Source organism: Gopherus flavomarginatus, chromosome 5, assembly GCF_025201925.1.
Source record: "Gopherus flavomarginatus isolate rGopFla2 chromosome 5, rGopFla2.mat.asm, whole genome shotgun sequence".
Taxonomy (NCBI): domain Eukaryota; kingdom Metazoa; phylum Chordata; order Testudines; family Testudinidae; genus Gopherus; species Gopherus flavomarginatus.
In genome coordinates, this window is record NC_066621.1 from 114,424,466 (window position 1) to 114,441,849 (window position 17,384).

General features: G+C 37.0%; 1 protein-coding gene across 7 annotated transcripts in view; it reads right to left on the minus strand.

The window, feature by feature from the left end:
- Positions 1-3,333: 3,333 nt before the first annotated feature.
- Positions 3,334-17,384, minus strand: part of SLC25A21 (solute carrier family 25 member 21) — a 358,043-nt gene continuing 343,992 nt past the window's right edge. For 6 of the 7 annotated variants that reach the window (XM_050953969.1, XM_050953968.1, XM_050953963.1 and 3 more), the window contains 3 exons: positions 8,444-8,625; positions 7,551-7,603; positions 3,334-4,996 (listed from right to left, as the gene is read on the minus strand). In XM_050953969.1, coding sequence (XP_050809926.1) covers positions 4,935-4,996; positions 7,551-7,603; positions 8,444-8,625 — 297 coding nt within the window. In that variant the 3' untranslated portion in view covers positions 3,334-4,934. The remainder of the gene's footprint in view (positions 4,997-7,550; positions 7,604-8,443; positions 8,626-17,384) is intronic. The other variant, XM_050953966.1, reaches the window with a different exon arrangement.

A 17,384-nucleotide genomic window follows, 5' to 3' on the forward strand; every position in this document is an offset into this window, starting at 1 on the left:
AATTTAAGTTAACAAAACCACTGTAAAACAAAACTGTACTGTCATTGTTTGCTTCCCTGTGTTCAGCAATTTCAGCTCCAAGGTTGCGTTGTAACTTTTTGAACAGAAAAAGCTGTCTTAAAATTTCTGCTTTAATGAATGTAAAAATGGCTCCTGGTAAAGTTTACATTGTTGTACATAAACAAGTCTCACTCGTAGGTATACTGGTGGTGGTCCAACAAATACAAATTTATATAATGTTAAACTCCCTTTTGGCATTTCTGTATCTTCTGGCAAGCATTCTGTCCCAATCATGTTGCTTTTAATTTTTCTACCTGACATTAACCTCCCAAAAGCTAATATTTTGGTCTTTTCAAACTTACCTGTTTTCCAAGGGCAATAATAAAGTTCTGAATATTACTCCAGTAAGTCTTCCACATGCTTCCAGACACATGTGGAACACATGCATGAAAGAGAAAGATTTGAAAATTGGTGTGACATTTCATATCCTTAATAGAATATTAATATATTGTGTACTTTTAGAATTCTTGTGCAATAACTTAAAAGAACTTCACTAGATATAGACTTTAAAAGACTGCATTAATTAAATCATCTTGATTTCTTCTTAGCTATATTAGACATTGTTTCAATGGCACAATAAAATCCAGTACCTGTTATGGGAATTTCAAACTTTTATTTATAACTCAGATGGCCATAGGCAGATTTCCGTGGCACTGTAAAGGAAATAATGAGTAAATAGCTACATATGCCTTATCATCATGCCTTATGACCAGTACACGGAGGTACATACTCTGAGTAGTTCATTAACATCAATGGGATTGCTCACAGTGTGGGATTGCTCACAGGTCTTTGCAGGATCGGGGCCTAACAAGCAGCTTGAAACTTTGTGGAAAGCTTTCAGAAAAACATATTTCCACAGTAACTATTTGTAATTTCATAAACATAACGAGGACTACAGATTAGGAATAATCAGCAAGGCAGATGGACTCTAAGGGCTGTATTTAGCTTTGATCTTTGCATAAAAAGTCAGTTGAATCATTAGGAATTCTACACACAGAACACAGATCTAAGCTGGCCCTAAAGAAACAAAGATCTTGGAATTCGGCAAAATGCCCACTGATTTAGGCCCCAATTCAGCAAAGGACTTCAGCAGTTTAACAATGTGCTTAAATCCATCTCTATTCAGAAAAGCATTTGAACATGCACTTAATTTTAAGCACATGCTTAAGGCCCACTGAAGGCAATGAGATTTAAACATATTCTTAAGTGCTTTGTTGAATTGAGAGGGCTTGATTCTGCTCTCATTCGTCCATTTTTACATTGGTAAAACTCTAGTGACTTAAATGGAGTTATTCCATATTTATGCCATTGCAGCTCAGGTCAGAATCTGGCTCAGAGATCCTTAATTCCATGCTAAAGACAATGGCGTCTTAATTACAGGCAAACTTCCTATTAAAAAACTAAAAGAGATAATTGAAAAATAGAGAAAATGATTAATAAAATATTTTCTTGGCAACATGTCAGATTTTCCAAGTTTTTTTACTTTTAAACTAATTCTTAGACAAGATACTATAAACATTGAATTAAGAAGCCCATCTGTAATCAGCAACATGCTAACACAAACAAGGTACAAGAAAGGAAGACAAAAAGAGGATAAGCTTTTCTGAACTACAAATTTTCCATCCCAAAGCATTAACAGGTCTGTGATAAAAAAATCCCTTGTTTCAAAAGTCTGATTCTCTTCCTTTTCTGATCCAATGTCCAAGATAGTGTCCCAGTTGAAATAAGAATCTGCTTTCCTGTGTCTCTCATGAGGCATGAGTGTGTTTTTAAATTATACTTAAAAGGTCAGATCCTCAGCTGGTTTTTAAGCTCTGTTGACTTCAGTTGATGATATGGCCCAAAGTAATTATTCCTTGTGTGGAAATGCAACTTAATGACAAACTTTTTCCCCTGTATCTGCATTCCTTTGTTTAGGGCCAGATCTCGATACATTTACTCACAATGAATAATACCTTACTCTGTGAGTGGGACGTCAGTAGGACTATATATGGAGTAAGGTGCTACTCAAGGTGAGTAAAGGTATCTGATGTTGATCCTTATTGAGCTATTTATAATTGCTTCTTGGGTGGGAGGGAGGTTAGCACGTTTTTTAATGTCAAATTACCAAGCAGAATTTTTTTTTGTTCAAGGACTTTTCTTACAGAATATATATATTGGTTAAACTGAAAGACTGTACATATTAGCTTAATGACATAACACCTTTCAATCACTTTTAAAAACTAAATCTCCATTTTTATTTTAATGATAAATGGGTCAAAGTCTGTTCTCAATTGCACAGATGTAAATCTGGAGTAATCCAAGTGGAGCTAATTTGGATTTACACCAGCAGAAATGAGAGCAGAATTTAGTCCTCTAATAGTCAACAATATTTTCCCACACTGTGCACATGAAGGGCCCAATCCTGCATTCGCAGAGTACCCAAATGTTTCAAAAGACAATGAGACTTAATACTTGTTTATACTATGCTTCCAGAGTGGTGGTGTAAAATGTCCTTAGTGTAAATGAGACGTCTAGTGGAGCAGCAGGAATAGTGAATAGTGCGGGCTTGAAGAGGTTAAAAAGACACGTTTGAAAAAAAAAGATACTATGTTTTCTGGGAATGGTCCTCGTTTTATCAAAAGATCAGGCTGAACTATAATTAAAACTAATAAATCATGTTGAAAAGGATGTACAACAGAAGGCTGTGTATGTATATACTGAATGTTAAAAGCCTTTTATTTTTATATTTTGAATGCTCTAAATTAATAAAAGAATAATTATAATGTATTTTGTTTTTCTTTTTTCAAAATGTTCCAAGCACTATCTCTTACACTGCATAAGGGTTGATAATAAAATGATCAAATGAGGAATACTTGCCTAGGAATTGTAATAAAAGTACAAAAAGGAACATATCTTATTTTGTTGGCTTTAGCTACTGAAGTAACACAGCTTTGAGATGTCAGTGTGGTCAAATCCAGACAAAAGAGACATTTTCTGTGTGCATGTCAGTGCAAGAATGTTTGAAAATGCTGAGAATGCATTTCTATTCTAACTTTCTTTCCTTTTATAAGGCATTTTTTTAAAACATTGCAGACACCAGACTTCACACCTGAGTTGTCATTAAAAAAAATAATCTGGAAAGATATTCTTCTAGGATTGCTGAAGAGAAAGTGTTGCAATTATCTAGGAGGAAGAACATCTAATGTTAGCCAGTACAAATAATGTGTACCGTGATAACATAAATATTTCCAGCCATTAAAAAATATATAGGCAATAGTCAGCAAAACAGGATTAGATAAAGGTAATTGTTTATTGTGAAAGAAATGCAGCTCTTCTAGTATTTAAGAAGACAGCACTTGAACATCAATAGAGAGGTGGTACAGTACATTAAGTTAGACTTCGTCTTCAATAAGCATGACAGAAATTTAGTATATCCTATTTCAAACGGCAATTTAAAACAGAAAAAAGTAGGAAAATATATTTGAAATATGAGCTAAGTTATACTGAATATCTGAGAAAGCAAACATGTTTAACTTCATAAGAACATTCAGTATTTATTTTTCAGAGAGGCTTATTGTTATCTAATTAAGACTGCATATGGGATATTAGTATAGAACACTGTTTCTTAACCCCAAGGGGGTCATGATAGGCAGTCAGGGTGGTCGTGAGGTGTTGAAAACGTATTACAATCTAAAGAAAAGAAAATCTTGCTACCCAATCCTCACCCACCTTTATGCTTCAGGGTCAAGTATTCTTTGTCAACTTCTTGAAACACACACACACACAGAGAAATGAATTATATAGGCTGACTGATATATTTTTTATTCTCACATTTATAGCCAATAAAAGGATGTTCATACATTCTTCTCTTGTATCTTTTTATTTGGTTTTTTAAATCTGGAAATAAAAGAGTGAAATGTTGGCCCTATTGAAATCAATGGGAATTTTTCATGACTTCAGTGGGGCCAGGATCTCACCTCTGAACATTTTTGTGTAGTTTTCAAATGATTACAGTTGGGGAGGAGTCAATGGGACTACTCGTGTGAATAACTGCTCACAATGTGGGTTCACAAATCTGGCCTTATACGTCCAAAATGAATTAAATTGCCTGTTTGTTTGTTTATTGTCTACTTCACTGACTTCTATGGTTGTTGTACACTTCTGTGTGAGGACAGAATTTAAGTACATTGAATTATGCTCATCATCTTTCTATGACGTTTGAAATAAGGATAATATTCAATGTATAACTGAGACTGTGCAGACTGTTTGGCAGTAGGTATTGTTTGAGGTGTGGGGGCAATCCGGCCATCCTTTTCCAAGCATCACTCCCATACTGTGTTAGAACCGTATGAACAGACCCAGGATTTACTTCAGATTTGCAAAACATGGGCCAGGTCCTCAACTTGAAAGTCAATGGCGGCATGACAATTTATACCAGCACAGGATTTGGCCCCACATGATTAATGCTCTTCTCCTGCTGAGCTTACCTATTAAGAAACTTAACCTGACATTTTAACAATCACTAGTTAAAAAATTGATGCATTTCCTAAATGACATAATTTCCTGTCCATTACATTTAGTTTGTTCTTGAGAAATTAACTTGTCCTCATGTTACCATTTTTTTCTTGATCACTAGGGACCTGATCCAGCAAAGCAAAGGAGCACATCAGTGCTTAAAGCTAAGCCTGTGCCAAAATGCGCTGCTGGATCAGGGCCATAGGGCCCAATCCTGCAAACTGATGAGTGCCTTCAACTCTCATTCATATCAAAGAGAACTGTAGCATGAGCACTTCTTATATTTTGCTTTACGTATGTCCTTTATATCATAACATGTTACATTTATCAGGTACATCATTTCAAACAGTACATTGTTTTAGAAGCAGTACTTCTGATCACCAGTTCTTCTGAAGCCATGCATAAGCATATTCATAAACCAAAAGCATCACTGCACCACCTAGAAAAGAGGACATTATCTTAAGTATCAAATTAGATCCCTTCGATATTTTGCAGGACATATATTGTATCATTTCTCCTGCACTGAAATTGTAAATTGAAATATAATGAAACTGTATTAGCAAAAACTCTCTGGATTCTACCCAATCACCAGTTCTTAAACTATACAAAATTTACCTAACACTGGAACACAAAGTCAATGTGAAAAGCTTGTAAATTAAATCAAGAGCACCCTTGCTTTTAAATGCAATTTTCTTACATTTTTTTCATACTTTTTTCTAAAAATTTTCAACAGATTTTTATTTTATTTTTTTAGCTATGGTAAAGACAAAACTCTTGATCTGCAAAATATATATCTATAGAGGGAGAAAGATTTGGACATGAAAATAATTGAATGAAAAGACATAAATTCTTGACCAGAATTGTGAAAATCCTTGCAAGTAAGATTTGAAAAGGCTTATCAAATGTTTTGTTTGAAATTTGGGTTGGATGGTTTTACAGGACCGGTAGTTTGAAAACCATGATACTGGAATTGAATCTAGACTTCCCACAGTTTTATCTCGTAAATCCACAGGCAAAATGTGGGGTTAATGGATTGATACTGGTAGAATCAAAAGTGTGACTAAGCCTCAGCTCTAATGCAATGAGGGAACTCTGATCTGAGGGAAACAAGCATGCCATTCTAAGACTGGGCTATAATTATTATGTAAGTTAAATAAATAGACCTGACACAGTTTCTAACAAGGTGGATTTTCAGAAGGCATATATAGGCCTCTGCGTAGCATATGAAGAGGCCTACACATTGGGGAAATTATGAAAGATAATTGAAAGGTTCTACCCAATTCAAGTAAATGTAGCACAACCTCGATTGTAATAACTGAGTGGGACCCAAAGCTTTTCTTTTCCCCCTAATTTTGTCTGTTGGATCAGATAGCTTAATCATAATGCAGCATCTCTGAAAAACCAAATAAAAACATCTTCTACTGAACTGAGCTGACCTTTCTGTTCCCATGGGCATAGGCTCAGACAATCAGGGACATAGAAATGCCACGTGACTTATTCCAGCAAACCATGCTCAGAGTTGAAATACACTACAAATAGCAGCCTAATAAAGTTCACAGATAGCTGAGGTGGGGGGAGAATTGCAAAAGGCTTTCACAGACAGCTTGGCAAAGCCATACTCATTTGCAGACCCAGTTTGAACTGTGGGCTGATTTCAAGTGCTTAGATAGTGTGAGGTTTTTTGTACAGCTCTCTTACTCAAACTATTTATGCTGTAGACAGATGGATTTACCTTTTCAGCCACAATTAAAATTGTTTTCTTATTTCATTCAGACAGCAAAATCTATATATTAGTCAATGGAACTACTCATGGGCTTAAAGTTAAGCACATGCTTAATTGCTTTCCTGGATGTGGGGCAGAGTGGCCAGCACCTTCTGGAATCAAGTCCTTCATTACAAACTTAGCTGTGCTGGCTGGGACAAGGAAAGCGGGGATCTTCCTCCTCCCTGCCCATTGTGAGTGCATTAGGAAGGCGAAGGCTATGTGCTCCCTGGATTGTATCTGGATTCCCTGTGTCCCACCCTTCTCTGAAACTGCACAAAGGCCAGGCACCGTCTGGCTTTTGGCTGGAGAAAATCATTTACAGGAACATGCAAGCATTTACAGGAAAATGTCATACTTTTTTAATAACAAAAAACATGAAATGTAGACAGAAGAGATCCTGTTAACAGACACAGTCACCTATTGGCTTTTAAATCTGTGTAACCCTGCCTATTAAACCACCTACTCTAACTGGAAACACGTATTTACATGAGAATGAGATTCTGGTCTATCTGCGGTACCTGCACTCTCAGCCATGCAGTGCCCACTTGGAATGGCAAAACTCAAAAGACCCCAGGTCTGTTCAAACTTACACTCTGTTTCCCATCGTCCTTTACAGGCATTGGAAGCAGAAAATAACTAGAGTACGGCGCCCTTTGGCTCTGCCTCTACATGCCTCTGATTCACCCCCCATGCTAGGCTGGTATAGAGCCTTATGCCCGTACTGCCCTGGACAGGGAGGCTCCCTGCACAAATGGTTTTCTCAGGGAGCCACTTACACCAACATTAGGGCACCTTTACACTGCCAAAGAACATGAAGTAGCCTTAGTGTAACAGAATCAAGCCCAAGGGGTGAGGGACTGACACTAACTGTTCCTATAAGCATATCCTTCAAAGGTCTTCAAAAGTGTGCCTGAAAAATATGCGGACACATCCATTCGCACATATAACCAAACCTCCACTTGCCTCATGATTTGTTCACAGATCAGGCATCTGCATGCCCCAGTAGGTAGCTGGGTGCACAGGATTCCAATTTAGACATGCAAATGTGCTTTTTAGAGGGCAAATTTAGCTTAACAAATCCAATTTTTAAAAATAAAAATAAATAAATAATATAAATATTAAGGGACAGATTTGTTTAATTGTTATTTGTTGGGTCTTAAATTTAAATGGAAACAAGAAATAGAAACCAAGAATAAAGAAGAGACAGAAATAATGGAGGCAAAATTACCTGGGCCAAGTCTCATGATCTTGGGAACCAACCCTTTGTACAAAGCCAGAAACCTGTAGCAGAAAGAAAAAAAGTTTCAAGCAATATTATTTTTCTACAAACAGAATGGAATCTTATCTTATGTTTGCTAAGATGCTGGCACAGCACTTTTAAGCAATTATTTGGAATGACATGTACAACAGCAGACAGTATCTGGATTTTAACATTTTACAGGGGCAGATCAGATGAAGAGAAAAAGTTAATCAATGTTCAGTACAAAAGATATGCCGTGATCCCATCCAATCAGAAACACGACTTTAATCAGTGAGATGGTTTTTACTTTCAAGACAAGTCTGTTAACAACAGCTGCATTACATGGATAAAATGACTGCTATAATTGAATATCAAAGCCACGACTCATGGCTCACTTGAGAAATATTTAAAAAGTTGGAGAAAGTTATTGCCAAAAGGTTCTGTCCTCCATTCACTCACTTCAGCAATCATTCTCAATGTGTAACTGTATGCAGAGACTGCAAGTAGATATTTTAACTGTGAAGTGATCTGTTGTTCTACTGACATTTTGCATCTGCAAAGCGAAGAGTCAGTTTTATTGTTACCAAGCAAAAATGCTGTGCTTGAAATTTATTAGGCCTTTATTTGTGGGACATACATTTCAACAACATAACAATTTTTTTGCAAATATCAAAAAAGAAAAACCCGACAGCTGAAATAGGAAGATGTTTCTTTTTACATTTAAAATACACATCTAAAACGTTACATTGCACTCTCTCGACACATAAGTGCAAGGTGGTTTCACATCCCTCATCAAATCTGACATATTACAACAGAGTTTTATGGACCCATATGAACTAAAAAAGCGGCCTGGACATTTTAGTAAAATAAGAATGTTTTACCCTTCTTCTTTATAGACTGTTGCCATAGTTTTAAAACAGGTTCTATACTTGATCTCTCCAGGCTCTGGCTGTGGCCCTTGAATTCTACTTTTTGCAACATCAAAAGGGATATTAATAATTGAGGCTATCGTCCCTGAGACTAGCCCAATTCCAAATTTTCTCAAGAACTCCAAAGTTGGCTCCTAAAAAGAAAGAAGGAAAGAAAGAATGAATGAAAAAGGAAACGGAAGCACCTAAATAGGTTAAACATTACAAAGTAATATGCATTTAATCAGAAAACTTGCACAACACGACACATTCATGTTATTCTAGCGGAACACATTAGGATTTCCTAGGCTGGAACTTGTTTTCTTGACAATCCTATTGGCTATGTTTTTACACATGGTCTAAATTGCTGAAGTACACATTTCCTCACACAGGATTTATAAACACAGTTCATAAAGAAAGACTGGTATGGCATATGGGGATGATTTGTATAATTGGGCTTCACAATGTACTTAGTATTACTGTATCAAAACAGGAGAAATCCAAGCACACTATTAGCTAATTGGCCAGAATATTTTACAAATGACAGCAACTTCCACCATGAAGCCTACTAAAATGCTCATTTGTGTGTTGGAACCCTAAATGTTAAATTAAATAAAGGCTAATCTCAGTCTGCTGCCATTCCCCTCCAGGTTTTTTACATTTATTTTCACGTGTAGCTGATCCACTGTACTGAGAAGTGCTAGCTTCCTGTTATTAACAATCCAACTTGGTGCAACTGCAAAACAGCCTTCAACGTTCTGTGCATTATAAACAGTAGTAACTCACTGAACTAATTGGCTGAAGAATTTACAACTCATTGTTTCTAAACCCTACTATTCTTTCATGATAAAAGATAGAAACAGATTATAAAGCAGACCTTAAAACATTTTGTTCTTTCTCTGTTTGAATCTAGATGATCCAATTGTGCTTCACTGGATTCCCTTAGAAAATCTTTCTACCTTGGCATTCTCTATGACATCGAAGTACTCAGTTTATTTGAGAGTCAAATTTTCTTTAACAAAGTCTAATCCCATTTCTGTGAACAGTGTTAGTCACAGTGAACTCTGTCACAATGAATTTCCTAGGCTGTCCATATAACTTTTTATGCCCCTGTTCTTCCATTCTACGCCAACAGAGCAAAAATCCTTTTATATCATACCATGTACTGCATTCATGTCTTGCAAGAATGTACTCAACATGCAGCAAATCAACAGTAAAACAATATAGGATCATGCCATGTCATACATTCAGCTTAATATTAAAAATGTAATAAAATAAAACAATAATAATAATAATAATAATAACAACAACAACAACAACAACAAAGATTTCTTGTAAAGGTGTTATTTGAGCCATACAAGTTCCGACGAAAATAATTCTAAAAAGGAGGTACATAGTGGCCTTACATTTGTTACTGAACGTAGGAACAGTCAATAGGTTTTCCTTTGCAGATTTGCAGCTAGGAAAATTAATTAGAACTTCATAATATTCATTGGACTTCCATGCAGGTATGTTGCAAGTTTAAAGAGAGGCTTTTAAATCAACAAGGTGCTTATATTTAGTTACAGAAAAAGTAAATCTATAATTTCACAATAGAGGGCATTTACTTGGATAATCCCTTTTAAACTAAAGAGTAAAACAGCTTTTGTTATAATTACATATTACACAAAGTTCTCACCAGAATGCTTAGCAGAAATTATTGTCTAGACTATCTGTACAAATCCAAGCTGTATGCGTGCAATTACAATTAAGGCTGGGGAACCTGCAACATTTCAGGTTTTACAAAACTTTTAAAACCAACTATAGCCAGGAGGCGACAAGTGGCACACTGGTATTCAGGGCTGTAAAACAGTCTGAATCCCCATTTGGGGAAGTAAGCTCTTTGGGGCAGGTAGTGTCATTCACTACATGTTTGCACTGCACCTAGCACAGTGAATTGCTATTCTAGGTGCTAATGTAATACAAATGTTAAGCAATAATTATTATATATTAAATGTTGAACCTGGGGAAAACTGCATTTGTACTATGTCCTGGCAGGTCAGCTCTTTTCAAAATGTTGAGTGTTCTCATGTGTATTGGGGTGCTTTGAATTTCAGGGTTATATGCTTTGGGATTATTAGTACCACAGATGCCATGACGCACCAGAGTGTTAAAACAATGCTAATCTAATTGAAATATGACACTTTTATTTCAAAATAAAAGAACTCCTTGACTGAGATGATCCAAATTATTGAGGGAGACACCTAATTCAAAATGCGGCACTTCTGGGTGTACCAATGGAATAACTGAAAAATCACATTAGACTATATTTGCCTGTTTTACAATGAATACTAAAAGTCATATGTATAATGGTGTTCAGAAACCAGTGTGGAAACTTGAACATCATGGGCATTCAGCAGTATTGCATTCAGAGACTCTGATACGGCATCCATGATGACTACTTGTGGAGAAACGTCCTACTCAGTGTGGGTAAAGATGGCAGAATCAGTGCCAAAGAATCTTTAATTATAATCAAATCCTGTTTCTAGGCAAAGGACATGGACCTTACTGTAACTGTGGGAAGTGTTATTTTCTTATTACCTGTCTAATTGCTGCCAATATTTTTTAAATTGTCACTGATTTTGTGATTCAATTTTAGGGTGTTCCTCACTGATTTTCTGAGGTGCTGAGGATAAACAGCTTAGAATAAATAATACTTTGCATTTACATAGTACCTCATATGCAAGGATGTCAACATGCTTTCTAAGCTTCAATTAATAATTTGTAACCCCTCTTGATTTAACTGTGGAAGAATGGGTCTTCTGCTGTAAAGAACTATGTACATTTATGACAATACACACGATGAATAAATAATAAGACTAGATTAGTATTACAGCCTGGTGTTTTCAAAGGAGCCTAAAGGAATAATACATCAAACCCAGTGATTTTCAGTGGGATTTGGGCATCTAAGTCTCTTAGACCTCTTTGAAAATTCTAGTCATAATATTCAAGAATTAAGTAAGACACAAAAGGGTTAAGTGATTTGAAATAAGTCATAAGAAATAAATACATACACTAAATACATTTGCCCCAGGTCACTGAGTGGATCAGTGGAGAATCCATGAATAGAATATAGAGGCAAGACCCCCCATTCTCTGCTCTATAAATAGGACTACACTGTCTCTCTCTATATATTTGTGAGTTGGTGGTATGACTCTACTACGGACCAGGATGAGTCCATCAAATTAATTTTCACTCGTGACCTGATCAGGATTTGAATAAAAGTTTCTAGAGTTGCAATATCAGTACACTGACCCTGCACCATCTAATCGCTGTTGCCTGACTTTGAAGGGAACATTTGTGGCAGCATGTCAAATTGAACCCACCATTTAAGGGAATTATTGGTATAAAAGAAGGACATTTTCTGATTTTTTAAATACAAATGGAGGAGACCAAATTCTGCATTGGCTTACATACAAACATTTCCATTGAGTTCTAAGGGATTGCAGAGGTGTGATCAGTGCAGAAAGTGCTCAAGCAACTCTTCAAAGTTTTAAACAAAATTCAACCAAGAAATGAACCAATTAGGTTGGGAAACATTTGATCAACTCTGAAAAAAAGTTTTTCTTTAGTCTCTCAGGTCCCTACCATGCCCACCCTATAACATCCTAAATAATAGGGAGGTAACGTCATCTAGTGAAAAGAGCATTGCACCTGGGCAAGTCTCTGCATCTTGGTTCCCTTCACACCCTTTGTCTGCCTTGTCTATTTACACTGTAACATCTTTGGGTTACAGGCTATATCTTACTATGTGTTTAGTCAGAGCCTCTAGGAACTAGTGGAATATAATAATAAGTAAAAGCACCATGGAAGAGACTTGGTAGCACAGGATCTTCTACAATGGTCACTACTGCACTTCTATTTGCATTGAATGCCCTTACTACATTTGTGCCACTTCAGAACCTGTCTTTGAAAGTCTCATTGCTAAAGTTGCTCATTTAAATATTCTGAAATGACTTCAAAAATAACTAATTGTTTAAACAGACGCACTACAACCTTGGGGGATGAATGTACTGCAGACACAAAGCTGTTGTCAGAATCCTGAGAGTAACATTTCTACTTGTTTCTGTGGCGGACAGCTGCAGCTTGCTGGCAATCCACTCAGAGTGATTTGTTTTTCAGCCTTGGGAGTTTCCCACAGTGCAAACTCCCAGGGAAATACAAAACTCCTTTCTTTTTAATCCAGATTCGCTATGAATTCAATTTATTATTTATATCACTGCAGAGCCCTGGGAGCCTTAGTCATGAACCAAGGACCCCATTGTGTTAGGTGCTGTACAAACACAGATCAAAAAAATTGTCCCTACCCCGAAGTGCTTACAATCAAAGTATAAGATGAGACAAGAAATGGATACAGACAGACAAATGAGGTAGTACAAGGAAACAATACTGGTCAGCATGGGTAGGCAGTGGTATCAATGCACCAGCAGCAAGACCACTGTCAAGTTTTTGTAGGAAGTAATGAAAAGGAAAAATAGAAGAAGGGAGCATAGAAAATATAAAAAGCAGGTGTGGGCAACTTCTTGCTCTCACAGCCATCAAAACTCTCTTGATGCCCTGCTCCCTGGGCCCATCAAAAGCAATCTCTGTGAGTTCCCTGCAGTTGAAAAAATGTCCTGGTTTTTCCATCTTGTCACCCTACATTCTATGTCCCTGTCTCCAATGTCCCCCTTGTGCAGCTGGTCAGAAAACAAAGACAACATTTTTTAAAAGGGTCTGGTTTGCATCACATTTTTATTCTGTCAAAATTTCTCTCTCCTGTATCCCTAGCTGTACTTTGTCCCCTCCTTCCCCCATCTGGGTGGGGGCCTGATTCTTCCGCTTTGCCATGCTCCTTGCCTAAGTAACTCTGCGCTGAGACATCGGAACTGGAGTAACTGAGGCAGAAGCACTCATGAGCTAGACTCTCTTCCCTTTCACTACAGTATTTCCTGGTGGAGGGAGGACATGTTTGCAGACTTAAAGCAACCCAGGCTGCAGTGGTCACAGCTCGCAGGGCATACAGGCTGGGACAGTCCTGGACAAATGGGATGGTGGGTAAATATGTTTCAGGTACATTGTCTTAATCCTGCTAATTCACATCTCATGTTGAAATTTCAGGCTGGGCTGTAACTTTGAGAAATACTATTCCTTAGCTTCCCAGTCTTCTCCAACGTGCCTCATAATCATCCTCTGCCTTCATTTTTTTTACAGCACCTTGCACCAACAAGAATTTTCCCCCACATAAGGCTTCTTTGTTTCTTAAAATGTCCTGGGTAGTGTACAACTAAAAGAAAATTCTTCTGCTCTCATATTCTTGGATGACTTTTATTGTTTTTCAAATTTAGCACTCAGGTTTTGCTGCCTCTTCTTTCTTCTTTGCTGGCTGAAACTGAAGCTGAACCTGAACTAGACAGAGCTGATGCTGGTGAACAGAGGAAAGCATTTTGCAGAGCTTGTGGCTCTGTTGATTGATGACACACACCCACAAATGATCAATTTAGTCAATTGACTAGGAATATTCTTGGATTCTTTGCTGGCACAGAGCTTTCACATAGCAGCACCCACAAGTATTGCTTACTATCTTTGCTTCACTTGGCTAGAACACTCTGTCCCATCCTGGAGGACAAAGACATGGCCTCTGTCATTCATCCCTCTGTCACCTCCCAGCTGGATTACAGGAAAGCAATATATCTGGTCATCAAGCCTTCAGCATTTAGGAAACTCCAGCTAATACAGAATGCTTCAGAGTGTCTCCTCAGCAACACAGGCTACTGTGAGTGCATCAGACCTGTCCTCTGCCCTCTATACTGGCCTTCCATAGAATTTTGAATCAAGTTCAAGGTATCAGTCCTTATTTTCAAAGCTCTCCATGGTCTGGGGAATCTAAAAGATCTGTGATGAAGATCATGGTCAACAACTACGCTTCTCGGCCACAATGGAACTCTCAACAATAACGGTAAAGTTGGTTTGTGTAGGAGAACGAACTTTCTCTGGGGGTGGTCTGAGACTGTGGAATGACAGTTTTGAGGGAGTAACTAAGGATCGTCACAAACGTCACCACTTTCTGCTTCAACTGCAAAGCACATTTGTTTGACCTTGCCTTCTCTAATACAAGCACATTGCGACAGGTATATTTATATTACAAAGAACCTCCCACACACTATCAAAACCAGATACTCTCCTGAACACACTTCTCCTTCTGGAAAGCCAAAGAGAGAAAAAATGCCACATGACAGATGTGTAATCACATTGCTTAATGCACTATTGGAAGGTGCTCAGATACCACAGTGACGAGCACAGTATAAGAACCTATATAGAATAGGATAGAATAGATATGAGAGCCTTTTCTGTGACATAGCAACTGACTCATCAGCTCCCACATCTGAGTGCAAAAGCCCCTTTAACAGGTGACACAGCATACATCTGCAGCAGCTGGATAGATCAATTTGTGCCCAGAAATGAATTTTTTTGGTGGCCACTTATTAGGACTTACTATGAAAGTGTTAGGAATGCAGTGTTAAGGTAGGTGACTGCCACTTAGAGGTAGCAGTGAGCAAATATTTTACTTGTTATTCTGAAATTAACATTTACCAACAAATTTAACTATGATAAAAATAGCAAAGGGAAACCTATTGGAAGTCTATGAAATGCGTAGCATAAAAAAACTGCTATAAAATCAAGGTGAAAGAAATTACAGTCCACTTCAATTGCTAGTGCAGATGTATAGAAGCTAATACTCTGTGGTTTATACGTTAGTGATGCAGAGAACAAGTCTGGTTTATTCTGTTTTTAGTAAACAGAGCAGGAGGTTGATTGTAAATGTTGTGTTTAGCAAAATAGACTGAACATATGAAAAATTATTCACTTTGAAGACTTACAACCCACACATGTCATTTATATCATTCAGGCACTCAACACAAAAAGTTTATTGTTTTTGGCAAAATAAACTGCAAACATCCTTAATTGGGATGCAAATTTAATGCATAGTTTAACATTGTTGACAGCTAAAAGGCTCATATGGACATTTCAATACATTTTCCCACTTACGTTACAGATGGTAAGCAGCAGATACATAGTCAAGAGCCAGAACTATTTAAAAAGTGTACCTTTTTTATTTCAGAGTTTTTATATGCTTGTCAGCATTGCAAGACTTACTTTGAATTTTTCTTCTTGGGAAGCATATAAACTTAAAAAATTGGTTTTTGCGATGAAATACTTGAGAATAATTCAAAAGCTGAAACAGTCTAATCTGTTTTGCTCCTACTGCGATACAGCTTATTCTATCAAGCCCAAGTCAGAGATTTGATAATTGTTGGTATCTATATTGCTTTTCCACTGATGAAAAAGGATTAGATTACAGATTACAAAGAATTATTGATTTTTTCCTTTCCCCAAATGCTGAAGTGGAGTTCTGTGTTCACGAATATGTGCGACATAATGCTTGCATATTAGACATACAGTTGGCATTTGAGGCTTGATCCAACTCCCATTAAAATTAGTGGACAGATTCTCACTGACTTCAGTGAGAGTTGGGTCAGACCTATTGTTGTCAGGCCCTGTGCAAACTTCTCTACACAATTGCACTTAATGCAACCTAATCCTGTAACTGGCTACACCCTTGAAGAAATCTGTCTTCTGATTGTGGTGTACTTGTATACTGAGGACAAGTAGGTGGATTCTGGCCACCAAACTCACTTCCCTTAGATTTAAAATAGTACATAAAATGTATGTCTCCAGATCTGAATATTGCATCATACAAAATGTATATAAACTCCGAACTCTCCTCTCCCTCATAATGCAATAACAGCTTCTTATGACATTTTATTATCCTCTAAAAGGTTAGCAAATGGTTGTTATGCCAAACCCTATCACTATCCCTTGATTAGCAGGCAGGAACTCTTCTTTATTTCCTAGAAGATATGCCTGAACCTCCATGTCCTTAAGAGTATCTGACTTTTCATATTTTGAAATTTACGATACTCTAAAAATATGTAAACTGGTGAAAGGTATGAAAAATATACATGAAAAACATCCACTAGTTATACAGAATTTTTTAATCTTCTTGGCAAGGAAAATACTTCTACATTAATGTCAAGGTATGCATGTACTTAGAGCTTTCGGAATACATTCTGAATGTGTATTGTTAGACTATGTTTAAACATACTAAAAGAAACCTGTGGAAACTTGCATGTTAGTTGCTCCTGACCAATTCAATTTACAGTAAGAATCTGCAAATAAGTAAATTGATCTTTTCCTCATTTACATTCGGTTGCCAACAAAAATACCAGGCTACTTAAAAGTGCAGAAAAATGGGGTGTTGTTTTATATGGGAATCGAAATAGGTACCTTTTGATGTAAATTACAGTTTCTTATATGAATATCACCAGACACTACACCTGTGGTTGTTTAAATTGTCATCATAGCTTTAGTTTTGCATTAGTGAAAACACAGTTCATTAAGTACAACACTGAAGCTATTCAAAAATCATTAGTTGTTGCTCATATAATTCTTTAGGAAATTGCTGGTACAATCATTCTTTACAATTAGTGAATTTTCTCTTTGTTATATAATGCCTAAGTCTGTAAGCCTATTTTAATAAAATAGTTTTATGTGCCGTTCCAGCTAAACAGGCTTTCTGTTTAGTTTACTCATCATGGTGAAATTCACCCTGGATGTAGATAACACAAGGTCTATACACCACTGAAAGTCCCGTTTAAATACTATTGTGAGTCTGGCCTTTTATACACAAGTGAATTTATCTTGTTATCCTTGAGCACCGGCTGATCTGCGTCTGGAATAAGTAGGTCCAGTGTACAGGTAGCAGACACAATCTTTTGCAGCTTCTGCACCACAGAAAGCTGAGCCCCCTGAACTCTGTAAACACTGCTATATC